Below are 17,109 nucleotides of genomic sequence, written 5' to 3'. Positions count from 1 at the left end.
TCTAAATAAGGAGTCCCCTCTTAAGAACGCCTGGTGGCTCAGTCAGTTGAGCGTCTGCCTTTGGATCAGGTCATAATCCCAGGGTCCTGGGATCGAGCCCTGCATCAAGCTCCCTGCTCAGTGCGGGTCTGCTTCTCCCTATGTTCTCTGTCTCTCTCTCAGGTAAATGAAATAAAATAAAAAATAAGGAGTCCATTGGCAGCCCCGGTGGTGCAGCGGTTCAGCGCCGCCTGCAGCCCAGGGCATGATCCTGGAGACCCTGGATCGAGTCCCGCATCAGGCTCTCTGCGTGGAGCCTGCTGCTCCCTCTGCCTGTGTCTCTGCTACTTCTCTCTCTCTCTCTGCATCTCTATGAATAAATAAATAAAATCTTTAAAAAAAAAAGAATAAAAAAAGAAAAAAAAAGGAGTCCCTCATTAAACAAAAAGGATGTTATCTGTTGGTTAACAGAAGGAGGCAACTCATTGTCCGCCAGTAACCTACCCTTATTTGGAGAAAACCAACACCAAAGAATTTAAACAAGAATCTTCCTTTGCTAAAGTCAAATGTCACCTCCTTTTTTCCCCTGTGTTTTCCTTTACATTCACTCTTAGGATGAAAGTATCTGCTGAGGAAGCAACACACAGAAGATCTAGAAAAATCACTCAGGACGAAGTGACTTCAATTCTGGTTCTGGTCTCTAGACAAGCAGAATGTGAGCTGAGCTTCTGGAAGAAAGGCCACTCCTTCATAGGTCTGCTTCCAGGGTTCTATACTAGGAGCCAGGAAGTTCTGACCCACTTTCCAGGCACAGCTCTTTCACCCACACCCTCATCCATATACAGCCTTCATTCATCCTAACGAGCTCCATTCTAATGAACCTTCTTCCTAAAGAGCTGTGTGGGGCATCCAAGGGGAAGGCAGCCAGACAAGGCTAGGAGAGTGTTTTTCACAAATCACCTGCATCATACTCACTGGTGTGCTTATAGAAGTGCAGGTTCCTGGGCATCACCTAGACCTAACGAACCAGAACTTTGGAAGTGGGGCTCAGGAAACTGCATTTTTTAACATGCCTCCTCCCCACCCCCAACACACACACACCCCCAGAGTCTCAGGCACAGAGAAGTTTGAGAACCAATGGGATAAAAGCTCCCCAGGAGAGAGGTAGACGGCTGATTTACAGAAGACCAGATAAATGTTTAGAGGGAGGGTCTGGAGATAGAAAATGGAGGAGAGGGTGTAAGGGCATGCTCCGGGTAGCGGGGGTCAAGACCTGTGCGCGGTGGGAACCAACGGCTGGAGGTGGACAGAAGACAGGGAAAGGATCTGAGACGGGTCAGAGGTGAGGTCGCGTCCGCGGACTGGTCAGGACAGGGGGAGGCGGACCGCGGTGAGCGCAAAGTCTGGACGTAAGGAGGAGGAGCAAGGGCGGGAATAATAGGGCGGCTCTTCGGAGGGACCGAGGCTGGCAAGTGAAAATTAGCAAAAGGGGGTCACAGGAGGCGGAGACCAAAGCAGGAATAGGAACCGGCGGAGACGGTAACCGAGACCTTTCCTCCGACCGGGTGCCTCCCCCAAAACTCCGGGCCTTGACAAGCCTGAGTGCGGGGCCGGGGTCGGGGAGGGGGAATTTGGGAGAAACAGGCCCAGTCAGAGGCGTCCCTAAAGCCTGAGCTAGGGGTCCCGGAGGTGGCTCGGGCCAGGCATGGGCCGCTGGAAGGTCCTGGGATCCCCCGAAGGGCCCCGCTCCAGCTCTGACTCCCGGAGTCTCCTTCACTCACCATCGCAGCCGCCATCTTGGATCCACGTGTCGCCGTAATGACGTCAGCGGAAGTGGTGTTTCCCTGGTTACGGAGTTTAACTCCGCTGGGTGCTGCCTGGCTTCAGTCACTCCTGTAGTCGTGGTCAGCAAAGGGGCGAGAAGAGTTAGCTGCTAGTCGGCAGCCTGGTCTGGGCAGTGTGGTCCCTGATTAGGTGACGAGCGGATGGTGTAACTATGGGAGCCATATTAACTCCTGGCAGGGACTGCTCCTCCCCCCCCACCCCACTGTATGGTGGGTAATGGAGGTGTGCGTAAACGCGTCAGCTCTCTGGACGCCATATTTGCTATTGGCGTTGCCAGGGTTACCTGAGGCCTTGATTTGGTGCGTGGGATTGGTACCAGGGCTCCCATAGAAACCTAACTCCCGGAATCATTTGTAATTAAATATCTAGTTATTTGCTTGACTATTTTATATCCTCTCTAATAGATTGTAATCCCTATGAGGGTAGGATCCTGTCTTTTATTTAACTTTACTCTGTCTTATTCTCATTTGCAAAATAGGTAAGGAATTATAATAGGTTTATGATGAGGATTCAATGACGTTACATAGCGTGTATTCAATAAATAATTGTCTTATATACTTATGTATACTTCTTTGGGTAGATGGTAGGTGCCCAGTACAATACACTACTTATCAAAGGAATGTATGAAAAGCAGCGTATTTAGTGGAGGAAGATATCTGTGAATGTGGACTACACCATGGTCTGGTTAGCTAAAAGTGTGACTGAAGTAAATCTTCCTAAGCCTCAATTTACAATATTTGGAAAGGGACTCAAAGAGTCATGGTGTTAAAATTGGGAGAGACCAGAAAGTTCATTTATTCCATGTATCCCCGTAAAGTGGATACAGTACCAGTGCTACCAGTAACTGTTTCAAAAGGTTGTTAAAAGAATAATGATGATTAAAAAAAATCAGTACTTACTGGGCATTTGCTGTGTGCCACAGTCCTTAGCATTATGCCAAAGCCATTCGTAAGACTTTCATCTAGTCCTATCTCTTCGCAGGGGACAGTTGAACTCTGACCCCCACCTATGGGTGCCAATGTAGTGGACTGTCCACAAAGATGGCCGCCAACAAGTCTTCCCATCTTTGGGTGATCACGCTGTTTCCTCTATCAGGAGGTAGACTATTTCTCTTTCCTTTGAATCTGGCTGGTCATGTTACTTGCTTTGACCAAAGAATGTGGTACAACTGACTCTGCTAGTTCTGGACTAAGCCATAAGAGGCTTGGTGGCTTCTGCTTCTACTGTCTTCCACTCTCTGGCTACCCCGTGGGAGAATCACATGGAGAGGGAGGGAGGCCCAACCAACTCCTCAAGATATTCTAGAAACTCCAGCTGAGTACTACACATGTAAATGAAGTCATCTTGGACATTCCAACCCAAGCTGAACTGCCAGCTGAATGCAGCCACATGAATATCCTCATTAACATCATATGGAACAGAAAAACTGCCCAGCCGAGCCCAGTTGTTTAAGATTTTGGAGTGGTTTCCCATGCTGCAGTAGATAATTGAAACACACATCTGTTAACTCTTAGGATTCACAAAACCATCCTGAAGAATAGCAGAACAGTTATCATCCCCAAGGGTGCGGAAAGATTGATAACCTAGGAGAGATTTGCCTGGAGTCACATAGCTAGTAAGCCATAGATCCCAAACTTGCAATCAGTTCTTCTGGTGATTGAATCCTGGATGCTTCCTACGATTTCTAGACACATGAAGAGGGATGACTGATAAGGAGCAAAACTCCATGAATGACCTATCATTCCTCAGTATTTCTATTTCTATTATTCCTTGTATTTTCTATTTCCCTGGAAGGCTTTCATATCTCAATCTCTTTCAGTAACATACACCAGAATCCTAGAGCTAGACTGCCCAGGTTCAGATCCTATCTCCACCGCCCAATAGCTCCGTGACAAGGACACATTTCTTCTTGAAAACGTTTTATTGTGGTAAAATTTATATCATATAAAATTTACCATTTTAATCACTTTTAGGTGTACAGTTCAGTGGTATCAACTACATTAATGATATTGTGCAGCCATCACCACCATCCATCTCCAGAACCTTTTCATCATCCCAAACTGAAACTCTGTGCCCATTAAAACTAACTCCCCATTAAGGCTACCCCCAACCCTTGGTAACAACTAGTCTGTTTTGTGTCTCTATGAATTTGCCTATTCTAGATACCTCATATAAATGGAATCATGCAATATTTGTCCTTTTGTATATGGTTTATTTCATTTAGCATAATGTCCTCAGGTTTCATCTATGTTGTACCATGTATCAGAATTTCCTTCTTTTTAAGTCATTTGGGTTGTTTGCACATTTTGGCTATTGTGAATAATGCTTCTGTGAACATTGGTATACAAGTAATCTGTTCCAGTCCCTGCTTTCAATGCTTTGAGTATATATGAAGAAATGAAATTGCTGAATCATGTGGTAATTCTATGTTTAACTTTTTGAGGAACTACCATACTGTTTTCCACAGTCACTGCACCATTTTAAAATCCCACCAGCAATGCGCAAGGGTTCCAATTTCTCCACATCCTCATCACCACTTGATATTTTCTGTTATTTTTAATAATAACCATCCTAATGGAAGTGAAGATGGGCAAGTTTCTTAACCTCTCTAAACTTTGACTTCCTCATAAAAGACCTTACTTCATATGATGGTTATATGTACTGAATAAGTTAATATATGTCAAAAGCTTAGAATAGTGTCTGTCACACGGTAAGTGCAATATATGTGTTTGCTGTTATTGTTTTGTGGTCAGCAGGGTGGGCCTTCTCATCTAGAATGATGAAGAGGCTAAGATAAAGAGAATTAAGGAAACTGGACAAGTAACCTGATGAATTAGAAGGGGTCTAAGGCCAGACTAAAATCCATTAAGTTGTGTCCATGCCTCTGCTGTACAACCAGACAGACAAAACCAAGCCCAAATCAAAGGGCTCTTATAGTAACACCAGGGCATGTAGTTCCCGGTACCTGCAGAAATGCTTCTCCAAGGAGAATGGGAAGGTAGAGCTGGGGTTTAGGGCAAATCTGATCCTCAGGTATCTCCAAGGAGATACCTGTGTTCTTTTCACATTTATTTCAGTTATTTGTTGTTAAATAACCCACTATAAAACTCAGTGGCTCAAAACAACAATAATTTATTATTTCTCTTGACTCTGTGAGTTGGCAGTCTGGGCCATTCTGATAGTCTTACCTGGGATCTCTCACGTATTTTTAGCAGATGGTTCAGCTGGGGCTGTAGGGTGCATGGTGGCTTCTTATGCCTGAGTGTTTGGTGCTGGCTGTCAGCAAGGCCTCTCTCTCCATGCGGGCGCTCATCCTCAAGGACGGTCTCAGGTTCATGGCGGTGAGTGAAAGTTGCAAGGCCTCCTAAGGTCTAAGCTTCAGAACTCCCACAGCATCAGTTCTGCCATATTCTATGGGTCAAAAAAAGTCACAAGGTCAGTCCAGAGTCAGAGTGGGAAGAGACCACACAAGGGCATGAATTCAGGGGGGTATGATTTGTTGAGGTCATTTTGTAACAATCCACTGTGCCATCCTTCCTTCACACCCCCACCCCCTGTCCATGAGGCCTCTCTGGAAGCCTTCTATGTGGCTTCCTACTGCTTGCTATCCCTGTCACCTCTAATCTTGATTCTTCACTTAACAGGCATTGTGATAACATAAAATCTCAAGTCCTCACCATGGCCTACAAGGTCCTGCGTGATCAAGTTTGTCTTCTACCATTTGCCCCGTCATTCACTGGGCTCCAGCCACATAGATATCCCTGGCCCTGCTTATCTGCACCTCAGGACCTTTGCACTTGAAGTTCCTTCTGTCCAGAATACTCTTCTCTCAGCATTTTGTTTTGTTAGCTCCTTCTCATGTTTGGGTCTCAGCTCAGCTATCACCTTCTCAGAGATGTGTTCCCTGGCCACATATAGATACAGATATAACTTGGTCATTTGTTATTGTCTATCTCCCATCAAAACCTGGACTGGATTTATGTTGTTACCAACTGTGTTCCTATTAAGTATGTGCTCAAAAATTTTTTTGCATGTTTACATTAGGAATTGATCTCAAGCCTCAGTGTATCAGTTGGGAAAAGATCCAGCTATAAAGAAGAACCATCCCCCCTCCCACCAAAATAATAGTGGCTTAACAAGTTGGAAGCTTACTTTCCTCTGTCTTAGCTTGGTTTCCCTAGAAGCCAATTCTGAGACAAGGATTCAAGTCAAAGTAGTTTATTGGAGAGGTGAAGGGACACCAGAAGGCAATGATGTACAAGAGCTGGCTTATACTGTTTGCAAGTGCCAATAGTTAAATTTTTTGGAATTTTGTAAGCCAATTGTTGGCTGTAGGCATTATTGAAAATTAAGTTATGTAAATTTTAAATTAAATAAATGATATTAAAATAAAAAATATGAAACTCTACCACTTAATCATTTTACTATATTTTACTATTATCTATGCTCTTGTGCTCGCTTCGGCAGCACATATACTAATATTATCTATGCTCTTGAGGTTGTTCATACCTATTTTATCTGTATGATAGAAATATTATGAAATGGTGTACTACTGCACATCTTTCCCCCATTCTGAGCTCAGTAGCATTGAATTGGTAGCAGAGCCAGCTTATCCATTAATGCAGTAGGCACATATACAAGGCCCACTCCACTTTTAGAGGCCATGAAAAGAAATTAATTTCTTTATTTTTTAAAAAGATTTTGACAGAGAGAGAGAGAGAGCACAAGCAGGGGGAGCAGCAGGCAGAGGGAGAGGGAGAAGCAGGCTCCCCACTGAGCAGAAAGCCCAAATGCAGGGCTCAATCCCAGGACCCTGGATCATGCCTGAGCTGAAAGCAGATGCTTAACTGACTGAGCCACCCAGGTGCCCCAAAATCAATTTCTTTTAAAATCAGAAGGAAAACATGAATTTTGGGGTTGGAGGGAAAGTTTTTTTTTTGAAAGTTTTAATATGTACTATTATTATATATAAATAAGTAATTTATATATTAAATATGTAGATATTGAAATAAAAAAATACACACACACACACACACAAAAGTGCCTAAGGCTTGTGAAAGTCATAATGCAGTTCTGGTTGGTTGGTAGCTTGAAATTGGCAATGGTGGGAATATTTATACCACCCCAAATCAGCAAATGCTACAAATCAGAGCTTGAATATTTATTTTGCTAGCAAACATTTTCTGTAAAGGGCCAGGTAGTAAAATATGTTAGGCTTTGTAGATTGTGTGATTGTGTCATAATTCTCAACCCTGCCTTGCAGTACAAAAGCCACTACAGACAACAAATAATGGGTGTCGCTGTGTTCCAATAAAACATAGTCTAGTCTGCCCTAGTTTCCCATGCCCTGGTCTAGACTTAGCATGCTAAAGAAAAAGCCAGTAGTGCAGATTCAACGTTAAGTGTGTTGTATCTGTAGCTGTTACACACAAAAATGTGACAGTATTTGAAACTCTTACCTGAGTTAGGAAAAAAGTTGGTCATGTCCTTGACTAATGACTGAAGTTCCAGTGTACATCTTCATTATTTCATTTTCATTTTATTCATGAATATAAATAAAACTATCAACCCACAGTCATGTCAGAGCTATACTTGGAGAGGGTATGTTGTCAAGCAAGTTACCTCTGTGAGTAACTGAAGTGTAATCCTATGGGAAAACTCTAGAAAACAACCCCAAACACACACCTCACAGTTATCCCACTAAAAGAGCAAGGGAGCTGGGATATTTATACACCAACTTCCAAAAGTCGTTAGTGAGGATTTATCCAAGAGAAGGTTAATTTCTCAGCACTTGACCTTCTGAGAACACTGGCAGCTGAGGCTTTCTGCAGCGTTAGGAAAAGAGCCCTTAGACTCACAGTGGTGGAATTAATGGCAGCTAAAAAAATCTAGCCCACTTTAAGGGATACTGACAGTGCATTCCACACTCTCTGAAGTAAAAGTCTGGAAGACCCTTCTAGTTGCTGTGCTGGCTGTGCTTAAAATATTGTCAGATATCTAGGCCCCATCTGGCTTTGCCATCCCTAGAGTTAATTCATGTTCCTCAGGGTCCAATATGATAGCTAGAGCTCCAGCCTTCACATGCACATTCTAGGCACCAAGATAGAGGAAGAGATGAAAAATAAGGAGCAAAGTGTCCACATCAGTTGTCTTTTAAGGGAGGATATTGAAAGATGTTTTAACACACTTCCACTTACAACCCATTGTTCAGAACTTAATCACCTGGCCTCACTTAGCTGCAAGAGGGAGTGGGAAGTGCAGCCTTCATTCTGGGTAGTCACACACCCCCTGATAAAAATATTGTTTCTCTGGAAGAAGGAGGAATGTGGAAATGGCGACAACTAGCAGTCATTGCCAACTCCCAAAAGGGAAGAGATGCAAATGGAATGCAAATTGATATAACCTTATGTCAAAATATACTGTGATGAGGATAGACACATATCAAAACTGAGGACCCAGGTCAGGGAATAAGGAGGTAGTTTTACTGCAATTCACAAGGGAAAAATGAAACAAATCCTTTCCCTATATTTAGACTCAAAGCCACAGCTGGATACTAGATTACAGCAAGTCATTGATACTTAGAGTGGAGGCACCTTATTTGTGCCTTCCTTTGCCACCTTCCAGGGGAGGAGTGCATCAGTTTTCTCAAAGTATTGGTGGCACAAAATTTATCTCCATGTTTTTGTTTGCTTTTTTATTTAACAGACTTTATTTTTTTAGAGAAGTTTTAGGTTTACAGAAGGATGAATAGAAAACACAAAATTACCAAAATTACCGTTATACCCTCTCATCCAGTTCCCAGTTTCCTCTATTATTAACATGTTGCCTTAGTGTGCTACATATGTTACAGTTGATGAGCCTATTATCATTATTAACCTAAGTCCTTGGTTCACATGAGGATTCACTCTTTGTGTCGTACACTGAGTTTTGACAGATTTATCTACCATTAAGAGTATCATACAAAATAGCTTCACTACCATAAAAATCCCCTATATTCCATTCTATTCATCTCTCCCTCTCTGCCAAACCCCTGGCAACCACCAATCTTTTTATTATCTCTGCAATTTTGACTTTTCTAGAATGTTCTAGAGCTGGAATCCTACAACCTTTTCAGGTTGGTTTCTTTTACTCAGCTATGTGCATGTAGGTTTCTTCCATGTCTTGATAGCTTGTTTCTTTTGACCACTGAACAATATTCCATCGTATGGATATACCATAGTTTGTTGATGGACATCTTGGTTGCTTTCAAATTTTGACAATTATAAGTAAAGCTGCTACAAACATTAGTGTGTATGTTTTTATGTGGAAAAAGTTTTCTTTTTTTTTCTTCTTTTTAAAAAATATTTATTTACTCATGAGAGACACACAGAGAGAGGCAGAGACACAGGCAGAAGAAGAAGCAGGCTTCATGCAGGGAGCCCGACATGGGACTCGATCCCGGGTCTCCAGGACCACGCCCTGGGCTGAAGGCAGACGCTAAACCACTGAGCCATCCAGGCTGCCTCTGGACAAAAGTTTTCAACCTGCTTGAGTAAATATCAAGGAGTACAATTACTGGATTGTGTGGTAAGACTATATTTAGTTGTGTAAGAAACTATCAAATGTCTTCCAGAGTGGCTGTACCATTTTGCATTCTTGCCAGCAATGAATGAGTTCTTGTTGCTCCATGTCCTTGTCAGCTTTTGGTGTTGTCAGTGTTTGGATTTTGGCCATTCTGAGTAGTGTGCAGTGGTATCTCATTGTTATTTTAATTTGTATTTCTCTAATGATATATAATGTTGAGCATCTTTTCATATGCTTATTTGCCTTCGGCATATCTTCTTTTGTGAGGTGTCTGTTCACGTCTTGGACTATGTCTTTAGTGGGTTGTTTGTTTTCTTATTCTTGGCTTTTAAGGGTTCTTTGTATATTTGGGATATTGGTCTTTTATTAGATATATTTTGCAAATATTTTCTCCCAGATTGAAGGTTTTCTTTTCATTTTCTTAACAGTATCTTTCTCAGAGCAGAGTTTTTAATTTTAGTAAAGTCTGATTTATCAATATTTTCTTTCATGGATTGTGCTTTGGTGTTGTATCTGTCCTCATGTTTTAATCTATCTTTCCTGTGGCCCGAGGGATAAATCACAGCACAGGACAGTGTAAACTAAAAGAGCAAGAGGATGGGAATTGACTCCTGGTCTTTTCCGTGTAGCAAAAGGCTCCCTCGTATGGATTACTGAACAATGTACCACAAATCATGAGTGGAAATTCCTACTGTAGGAGCCTGAGCTCTGCTTTCAGATACCCAAAGACACATCCCAAATGAGAAAGCAGGAGAGAAATTCAGTTACCAACTAGGTACGTTGAAACACTGCTAGCTTCATTTTACACTGCTTATACTCAGTTCCTCTGTGCTTCTCAGAGGTACAGAACCAATTCAGTATAGGGTTTCAGGAGACCCTGGCAGGTGCTGAGATGTAAATTCTTCAGGGGATGCAATAATATAGAAAGGAATCCTCTCACTGTCCACCTCTTCCCATAATTCCCCTTACAACAAAAGCTAATGCTTTCAGCTGAGAAGATATGAAAGAAGGGCTCACTGCCTCCTTGTCTTCTCTGCTTTCTTCCCATATCTCCTCCTCTACTGAGAGCTTCCCATGCAAGTTACCAGATACCTCTCAGCAGCCACATCTCTAGACCCTGGTATTCCTACAATGGTGGGTACCATCTTAATAACCATGATGGCTGCTTGGGCATGGGAAATGCCCAGACTGTGGACAGCCCTGCAGCCCTTGGGGGGACCCAGACTAACTAGCTCATGTATCAGTGTGGGTTGTCAGGAAAATCAGAGCCCCAATCATGAAAAAATCATTCCTATAATTTTGGCAAACTCAAGCTCTTTGGAGATAAAACCCCACTGGCATCCCAGTGCCAGTGTGATAGGCAGAATAATGCCCCTCCTCCTTGCCCACGATGTCACTGTCCTAATCCTTGGAACCTATGAATGTGTTGCCTTACGTAGCAAAAGAGGCTTTGTAGATGTGATTAAGGATTTTGAAATGGAAACGTTAGTCTGGATTATCGAGGTGGGCCCAATGTACCAACAGGTGTCCTTACAAGAGAAATAGGGAGGCAGTAGACAGACTCAAAGTGGGAGATGTGATGTCAAGCAGTTTGGAGTGATGAGTGTAAGAGAAGAATGAGTCAGGGAACATATCAGCCTGTAGAAGCCGGAAAAGACAAGGAAGTGAATTCTCCCCTAGAGGCTCCAAATGCACATAGCCCTGCTAAACCCATTTCAGACATCTGACCTCTGGAACTGTAAGGTAATGAATTTGTATTTTAAGCCACCAAGTTTGTGGTCATATGTTACAGAAGCCATAGGAAATGAACACATACAGGGACTATTTTGGGGCAGTTAGAAACCTTGGGAGACTTAGACCCCATTTCTCTTCATACTACCGGTTTTTGGAAGGGTCCCTTTCCCCTTTCTGACTCATCATCCAGCAAAAGGCGAATAGATATTCAGGAACTGGCAGGACAAGACAAGCCGATCTGTCAGTAAAGGCTTTAGCATTCATATCTTTTATTTAAATATTTATTTCATTATTTTTAAAAGTTTTCCATCCAAAGCACAGCTGTAACTGGAATCCAGCTGTCCTAGGCAATAGAAATATCAACTTGGGGTCTCCTGAGGATGGCGGATTATAGATTGCTAGAGTCAAAAAGAGATTGTCCAGTTCAACCCACCCACTTGACAGACGAGGAACTGTGGACTGGAACGAGGTGGGGTGTCTGGGGATGGGAAGGGTGAGCAGGTACCAGACAGATGGCATCAGCTGGGTACCTGGCCCCGCCCTGGTTCCTCCCATCATGGCTGCTGTTGGTACTGGCTCTCAGTGGCTGTGTAGAAGTCCTCCAGCACACTCTGGATATATTCAAAGGTGGGCCGCTCCTCAGGGCGGTTCTTCCAGCAGCGTGTCATAATGTTGTAGAGCTCCTCAGGGCAGTGCTCTGGTCGAGGCATCCGGTATCCGCGCTCCAGTGCCCGGATCACCTCAGGGTTTGACATCCCTGAGAAGGAGCCGTGGAATTAAAAAGGGAAGGATTGGGACAGGGAAACCCCAGGTGCCTCTCCAGCAACCATCACTTCCCACCTCCCCAGGGAGCTGAGCCCTTCCCACTATGAAAGCCAGGAACCCCGTCCCAGACTCTCCTACTAGGGCAGGAGCATGGCACCCAGTTTGGACCAATGAGAGCTGAGAAGCATTCTCCCAGGAGACTGCCAGGAAAAGTGTTCCTCCCTTGGAAGATACACCCTTCTTCTTTCCTACGACACTGAGAGACAACATGATCTTTGGAGCTGCGCAGCCTCCCAGGGAAGACCATCACAGACAAGCTAACCTAGAGTCCTGAGTGCTGTTGAGTGCCTGAAGCAGCCAGTCACCAATGCCAGACTCCTTGTCACGGAGACCAATCACTTGCCTATTGTTTCCACCACTCTTTATTATTTTGTTACTTATGGCCTAATGCTTCCTAATGGATATAGGTTCCATAACCCATTGCCTGGTTTTTACTGATGTACTCTCAAGACAAAACAGGAAGTCTATCTCAATGTCACTCTGTGAGTGGGACTATTTCCTTGTTCCATTGAAGTTTATGTGAGATATCCTTAAGAACAGTCTTCTAGGGTGACAGGCATTAAGGAGGGCAAGTGATGGGACGCCTGGGTGACTCAGTGGTTCAGTGTCTGCCTTTGGCTCAGCGCATGATCCTGGGGTCCTGGGATCAAGTCCTGCATCGGGCTCCCAATAGGGAGCCTGCTTCTCCCTCTACCTATGTCTCTGTCTCTGTCTCTCTCTCTCTCTGTATATCTCTCATGAATAAATAAAATCTTAAAAAAAAAAGGAGGACAAGTGATGAGATGAGCACTGGATGTTATACTATAATGTTGGCAAATCGAATTTAAATTAAAACATTAAAAATAAACACATGCACACATCTACATGTCTATGATGCCCAATTTTCTATTAACAGTCTAGAGATCCAAACTCATATATCCAAGTGCTTCCCTGAACATCTTTACTTGGATCTTTACAAGTCACCTCAATTTTAACAGGGCCAAAACAGAACTCTTGAATTTCTACCCCCAGACCATCACCCACCTGGCTGCTCAATTAAAACCAAGAGGATCAACCTTGATTCTTCTCTCTCTTTCTCTCTCTCTCACCTTCCATATCACCAAGTCACATTTTTACTTATTTTGAAACATAGTATCAATCCATCCACTTACCTCTGTCTCCATCACTTCTTCCTGTCCCACTGCTGCGACTGCTACCTTCTCCCCCAGCCCCCAATCCACTCCCATGCTGAATGAACCAAAGCTTCACTTAAAGATGGAAATCAGATGATGCCACTTCCCCTCCCATGGCTTCCATACACTTAGACTAACATCCACAGTCCACACTCTTCACCATGACCATGGGCCCTACAGATCTGGCCCCTGATGACCTCCTCGTTTACCATCTGCTCTCATTCCTTGTCTCCAGCTACCAGGCTTCCTTGCTTTTTCTTCAGGCACACTTCAAGGCCAAAGAGCTAGCAGTGCCTTCTACCTGGGATCTTTTCCCTAGTTCTTCACTAAGCTGTCTTTCAACTCAAATAGGACCTGCTCTGACAGGAGCGGGGAGCACCATAGGTGCTCCATTCACTCCCTCTCACACGCCCTGCTTCATTTTCTACTCAGCAGTGATCTCCAGTTGAGAATGTGTATGCATGTTCCTCCAGGCTAGAATGTGCTCATCTCACTATATCCTCCATGCATAACACACAGGAGAAATCTGATAATAATGATGAATGAACCAACTATCTATGCCTTTTATTTCTAATCTTCACAACCACTTCTGCAAAGTAGATAGCATTACCCATATTTTTAAAGGTGAAGACGCTAGGGTAGGAGAAGTGAAGTGAATTTCTCAAAGTGTGATTGTTGATGGGGCAAGATTCAAATTCAGGATGGTTTATATACAAAGTCAAGGATCTGCCTTTCTCCTTCTCCCCAGTGTTCTGGCTATAGATACCCAAGAGACATCTCAACCAGAAAGGAACAGAGAATAACATTATTTATGGAGTCTCAGGCAATCTACATACACATTGGGTATATCTTTGTACCTACATGGTCTACTCAGCATAGGGTGTTGCCCATAGGCATGGCAATAAATTCATCCATTCAACAAGTAGTTATTAAGCACCCACCATGTGCCAAGCACAGAGGTGGGCAGTGCACATATACTAGTGAGGAATATAGACATGATTCCTGGCCTCATAGAGCTCAGTGTCCTGTGGGAAAAATATTAAACAAATACTACTTATCAATTGCAATGAATGCTATGAATGAGACTGTATGGGGTCTTATGAATGAGAAGCGGGGGATGTATGATACTTTAGATGACTGCCTGGTGGGGTACAGAATGAGATGAAGCTGGAGAAATAGGCAGGGGCTGGATCATCCAGGACCTGCAGGCCATAATTAGAAGTTTGAGATTATGTCCCAATTATGGTGGGAGACCATTAAAGAGAGGTAGAGAAGGGACAAGATCTGTTTCACAATCCTAGAAGGATCCTTCTGGCCTCAGGAGAGAATGGCCTATGGGGGAGAAGGGAGAAAGCAGGGAGACTGCATAGGAGGCCACCACACCATCAAGGTTGGAGATGATATCGGCCTGAATGAGAGTGGAGGCAGTGGAATTAGAAGTAAGCCTGTATTTTGGAGTCAAGTGGCCAGAACCTTGGGATTGTTTCGATGTAGTAAGGGGTGAGAGAAAAGGAAGGGCCAAGCAAGCCCCCAGATTTTCAGCTTAAGAAACCCGGTGGGGGAGCCTGGGTGGCTCAGTTGGTTAAGCATCTGCCGTCAGCTCAGGTCATGATCCCAGGATCCTGGGATGGAGCCCCGCATAAGGCTCCCTGCTCAGTGGGGAGCCTGATTCTCCCTCCCTCTTTCTCTCTGATGCTCCTCTCTGCTCTCTCTCTCTGTCAAATAAATAAATAAAATCTTAAAATAAAAAAAAGAAACTAAGTGGATGGTGGTACCTTTAACTGAGATGGGGCAGGTGTGGGGTGGTTGAGGGCAAGGATCAAGAACTGTCTGAATGGACACACTGACAACAGAAGAGACCCAGGTTGGACCATGGAAGCAGCTACCAGCTGATGCCCCCTTCACTACCTGGGTAAGGGATCCGGCCGTAGGTGACGATCTCCATCAGCAGAACACCAAAGGACCAGACATCTGACTTGATGGTGAAAGAGCCAAAGTTGATAGCTTCAGGAGCTGTCCACTTGATGGGGAACTTGGCCCCTGTGGGGTTGGACAGGGCAGAGTCAGGAAGAGTCTGGGAACAGTCAGGCCTGGGTGTCTGCTAGGGTGAGGGAATAGATAGGACAGGGGCACAGCTGCTAACATTTGTCCTCAATCTGGTCTCCACAGAAGCAAGGGGTGTGTGTCTGAGGACAGGTGTCTAGTGTGGAGAGGAGTGGGCAGAGGGGTGCGTGCTGGGGGAGCTGACACTCCGTGCCACCTGGTTGATTCAGCCGATACCCCAGCGAACTACAGATTCTGAAGAGTAGAGTCCTTGAGGACTCATATAAATGGAATCATACAATATGCAGTCTTTGTCACTTAACATGATGTTCTGAAAGTTTTTCCACGGTCAGCACGTAGCTCAGTACTTCACCCCTTTCTTGTGGCCGAACAATATGCTCTTGTTTCTTCCACTTTTTTGGCTGTTATGAATCATTGCTATTCATACAAGAGTTTGCCTGTTTCTGAATTTTATAAAAGTGGAGCTGTCCAGCATCTGCTTTTTGGGGAGTCTGATCTCTTTCATTTCAATATTCTGTCCGTGAGAGCCAACCATTTTGTTACATGGGGCATTGGTTTGTAATTTTTCATTGCTGCGTCACATTATATTGCATGAATGCACCACAATTTATATATCTGTTCCACTACTCATGGATATTTGGATTCTTCCCGGTTTTTGTCTATTATGCATAAAGTTGCTCTCACCCTTAATTTCAACATGTGCTTGGCGAACTCGGTCTAGAATTGATCAGAGTCTATGGGCCAGGACACTCTATCCAGAAGGAATCCATCAAGCTTAATAACACACAGCTAATATGGAGACAGACACATATCTTAACTGTCAACTCTCACAACTCATCCAGGTGGGTCCTCTGGGTCCCCTGGCAGTGCTCCCTACCTTCCCGAGCGGTGTATTCGTTGTCCTCGATGACACGCGCCAGGCCAAAGTCTGCAATCTTACACACCAGGGACGCAGAGACCAGGATGTTGGCGGCTCGGAGGTCTCGGTGAATGTAGTTCCTCTGCTCAATGAAGGCCATGCCTTCTGCAATCTCCCCCCCAAACAGAGACACCCTCATTTTCACATCTGGCTCAGCCCAAGATGGGTCCCACCCAAGAATACAAGAGGAGCATCCAAGTTTGAGAAAACAGGAAAATGTGTGTGCCAGCTTTCCCTTTCTTGTGGAAGGATCCTGCTGTCATTTCTCTATCCCCTCATCTAGGCTGGGGGGAATCTCAGGTCCTAGGCTCTTTAGGGGCTACTCTGAGGTTCCAAGACTTCCAGATACTACTTTGAGGAAAAAACAATGGCATGATTTCCTCAGGACCTAGACACACACACACACACACACACACACACACACCAGAACACTATAAGATACTCTCATTCCCAACCCTCTTTCTGGGGGACGACCTAGGTTAACATCATATTCTGCTGTATCTCTTGTACTTCCTTCATCCTCAAGCCTGGGTAGGGAAAATTCATTTATTCATTCAACAAATATCTACTGAGTGCCTCATGGGTGCCAGACATATTATTTAAACAGGTGGTGAGCCAAGCAAGGCTCCTACAAGAAGTAGTAAATGCCATCAAGGATAAACCAGGATAGCAGGACATGAAGTGTAGAGGGCTGTTTTGGATTGAGTGGTCAGGGAAGGCTGCATTGAGGAGGTAAAATTTTAGCAAAGATCTGAGTGGTGATAATAATAAATGTATCAAATAAGAGCATTCCTGGCAGAGAGAACATCACGTGCAAAGGCCCGGAGGTAGGAATGAGTTTGGGTGTTCATGGAACAGGTGGCTGAGCAGAAGTTGGCCTAGGGAGATGGGGGCTAAGGTGAGGGAGGGGAGCTGAGGTTAAGAGGGAGGCTTCTGATTGTGATGAACCTTCTAGATTTGGAGAGGAGGTTGAAGGGATAGTATTCTGAGCACAATGGGAAGATGGTA

The 17,109-nt window shown here is 44.2% G+C and overlaps 2 protein-coding genes across 5 annotated transcripts in view; both read right to left on the bottom strand.

Annotated features, from left to right (window-relative positions):
- Positions 1-2,852, bottom strand: part of TM9SF4 (transmembrane 9 superfamily member 4) — a 51,416-nt gene extending 48,564 nt beyond the window's left edge. The window contains exons 1-2 of one of the 2 annotated variants that reach the window (XM_038571949.1): positions 2,724-2,852; positions 1,761-1,872 (exon numbers count right to left, since the gene is read on the bottom strand). In XM_038571949.1, the coding sequence (XP_038427877.1) occupies positions 1,761-1,775 (15 nt within the window). In that variant the 5' untranslated portion in view covers positions 1,776-1,872; positions 2,724-2,852. Of the gene's footprint in view, positions 1-1,760; positions 2,002-2,723 lie in introns of those variants that run through there. The other variant, XM_038571948.1, reaches the window with a different exon arrangement.
- An 8,508-nt stretch (positions 2,853-11,360) lies between these two features.
- The window catches only part of HCK (HCK proto-oncogene, Src family tyrosine kinase), a 40,259-nt gene continuing 34,510 nt past the window's right edge, over positions 11,361-17,109 (bottom strand). For 2 of the 3 annotated variants that reach the window (XM_038571947.1, XM_038571945.1), the window contains 3 exons: positions 16,060-16,213; positions 15,027-15,158; positions 11,361-11,878 (listed from right to left, as the gene is read on the bottom strand). In XM_038571947.1, the coding sequence (XP_038427875.1) occupies positions 11,676-11,878; positions 15,027-15,158; positions 16,060-16,213 (489 nt within the window). In that variant the 3' untranslated portion in view covers positions 11,361-11,675. The remainder of the gene's footprint in view (positions 11,879-15,026; positions 15,159-16,059; positions 16,214-17,109) is intronic. The other variant, XM_038571946.1, reaches the window with a different exon arrangement.

This window comes from Canis lupus, chromosome 24, assembly GCF_011100685.1.
Source record: "Canis lupus familiaris isolate Mischka breed German Shepherd chromosome 24, alternate assembly UU_Cfam_GSD_1.0, whole genome shotgun sequence".
Classification (NCBI taxonomy): domain Eukaryota; kingdom Metazoa; phylum Chordata; class Mammalia; order Carnivora; family Canidae; genus Canis; species Canis lupus.
The sequence above is the reverse complement of the archived record's forward strand: the minus strand, read 5'-3'. Positions and strand labels throughout refer to the sequence as shown.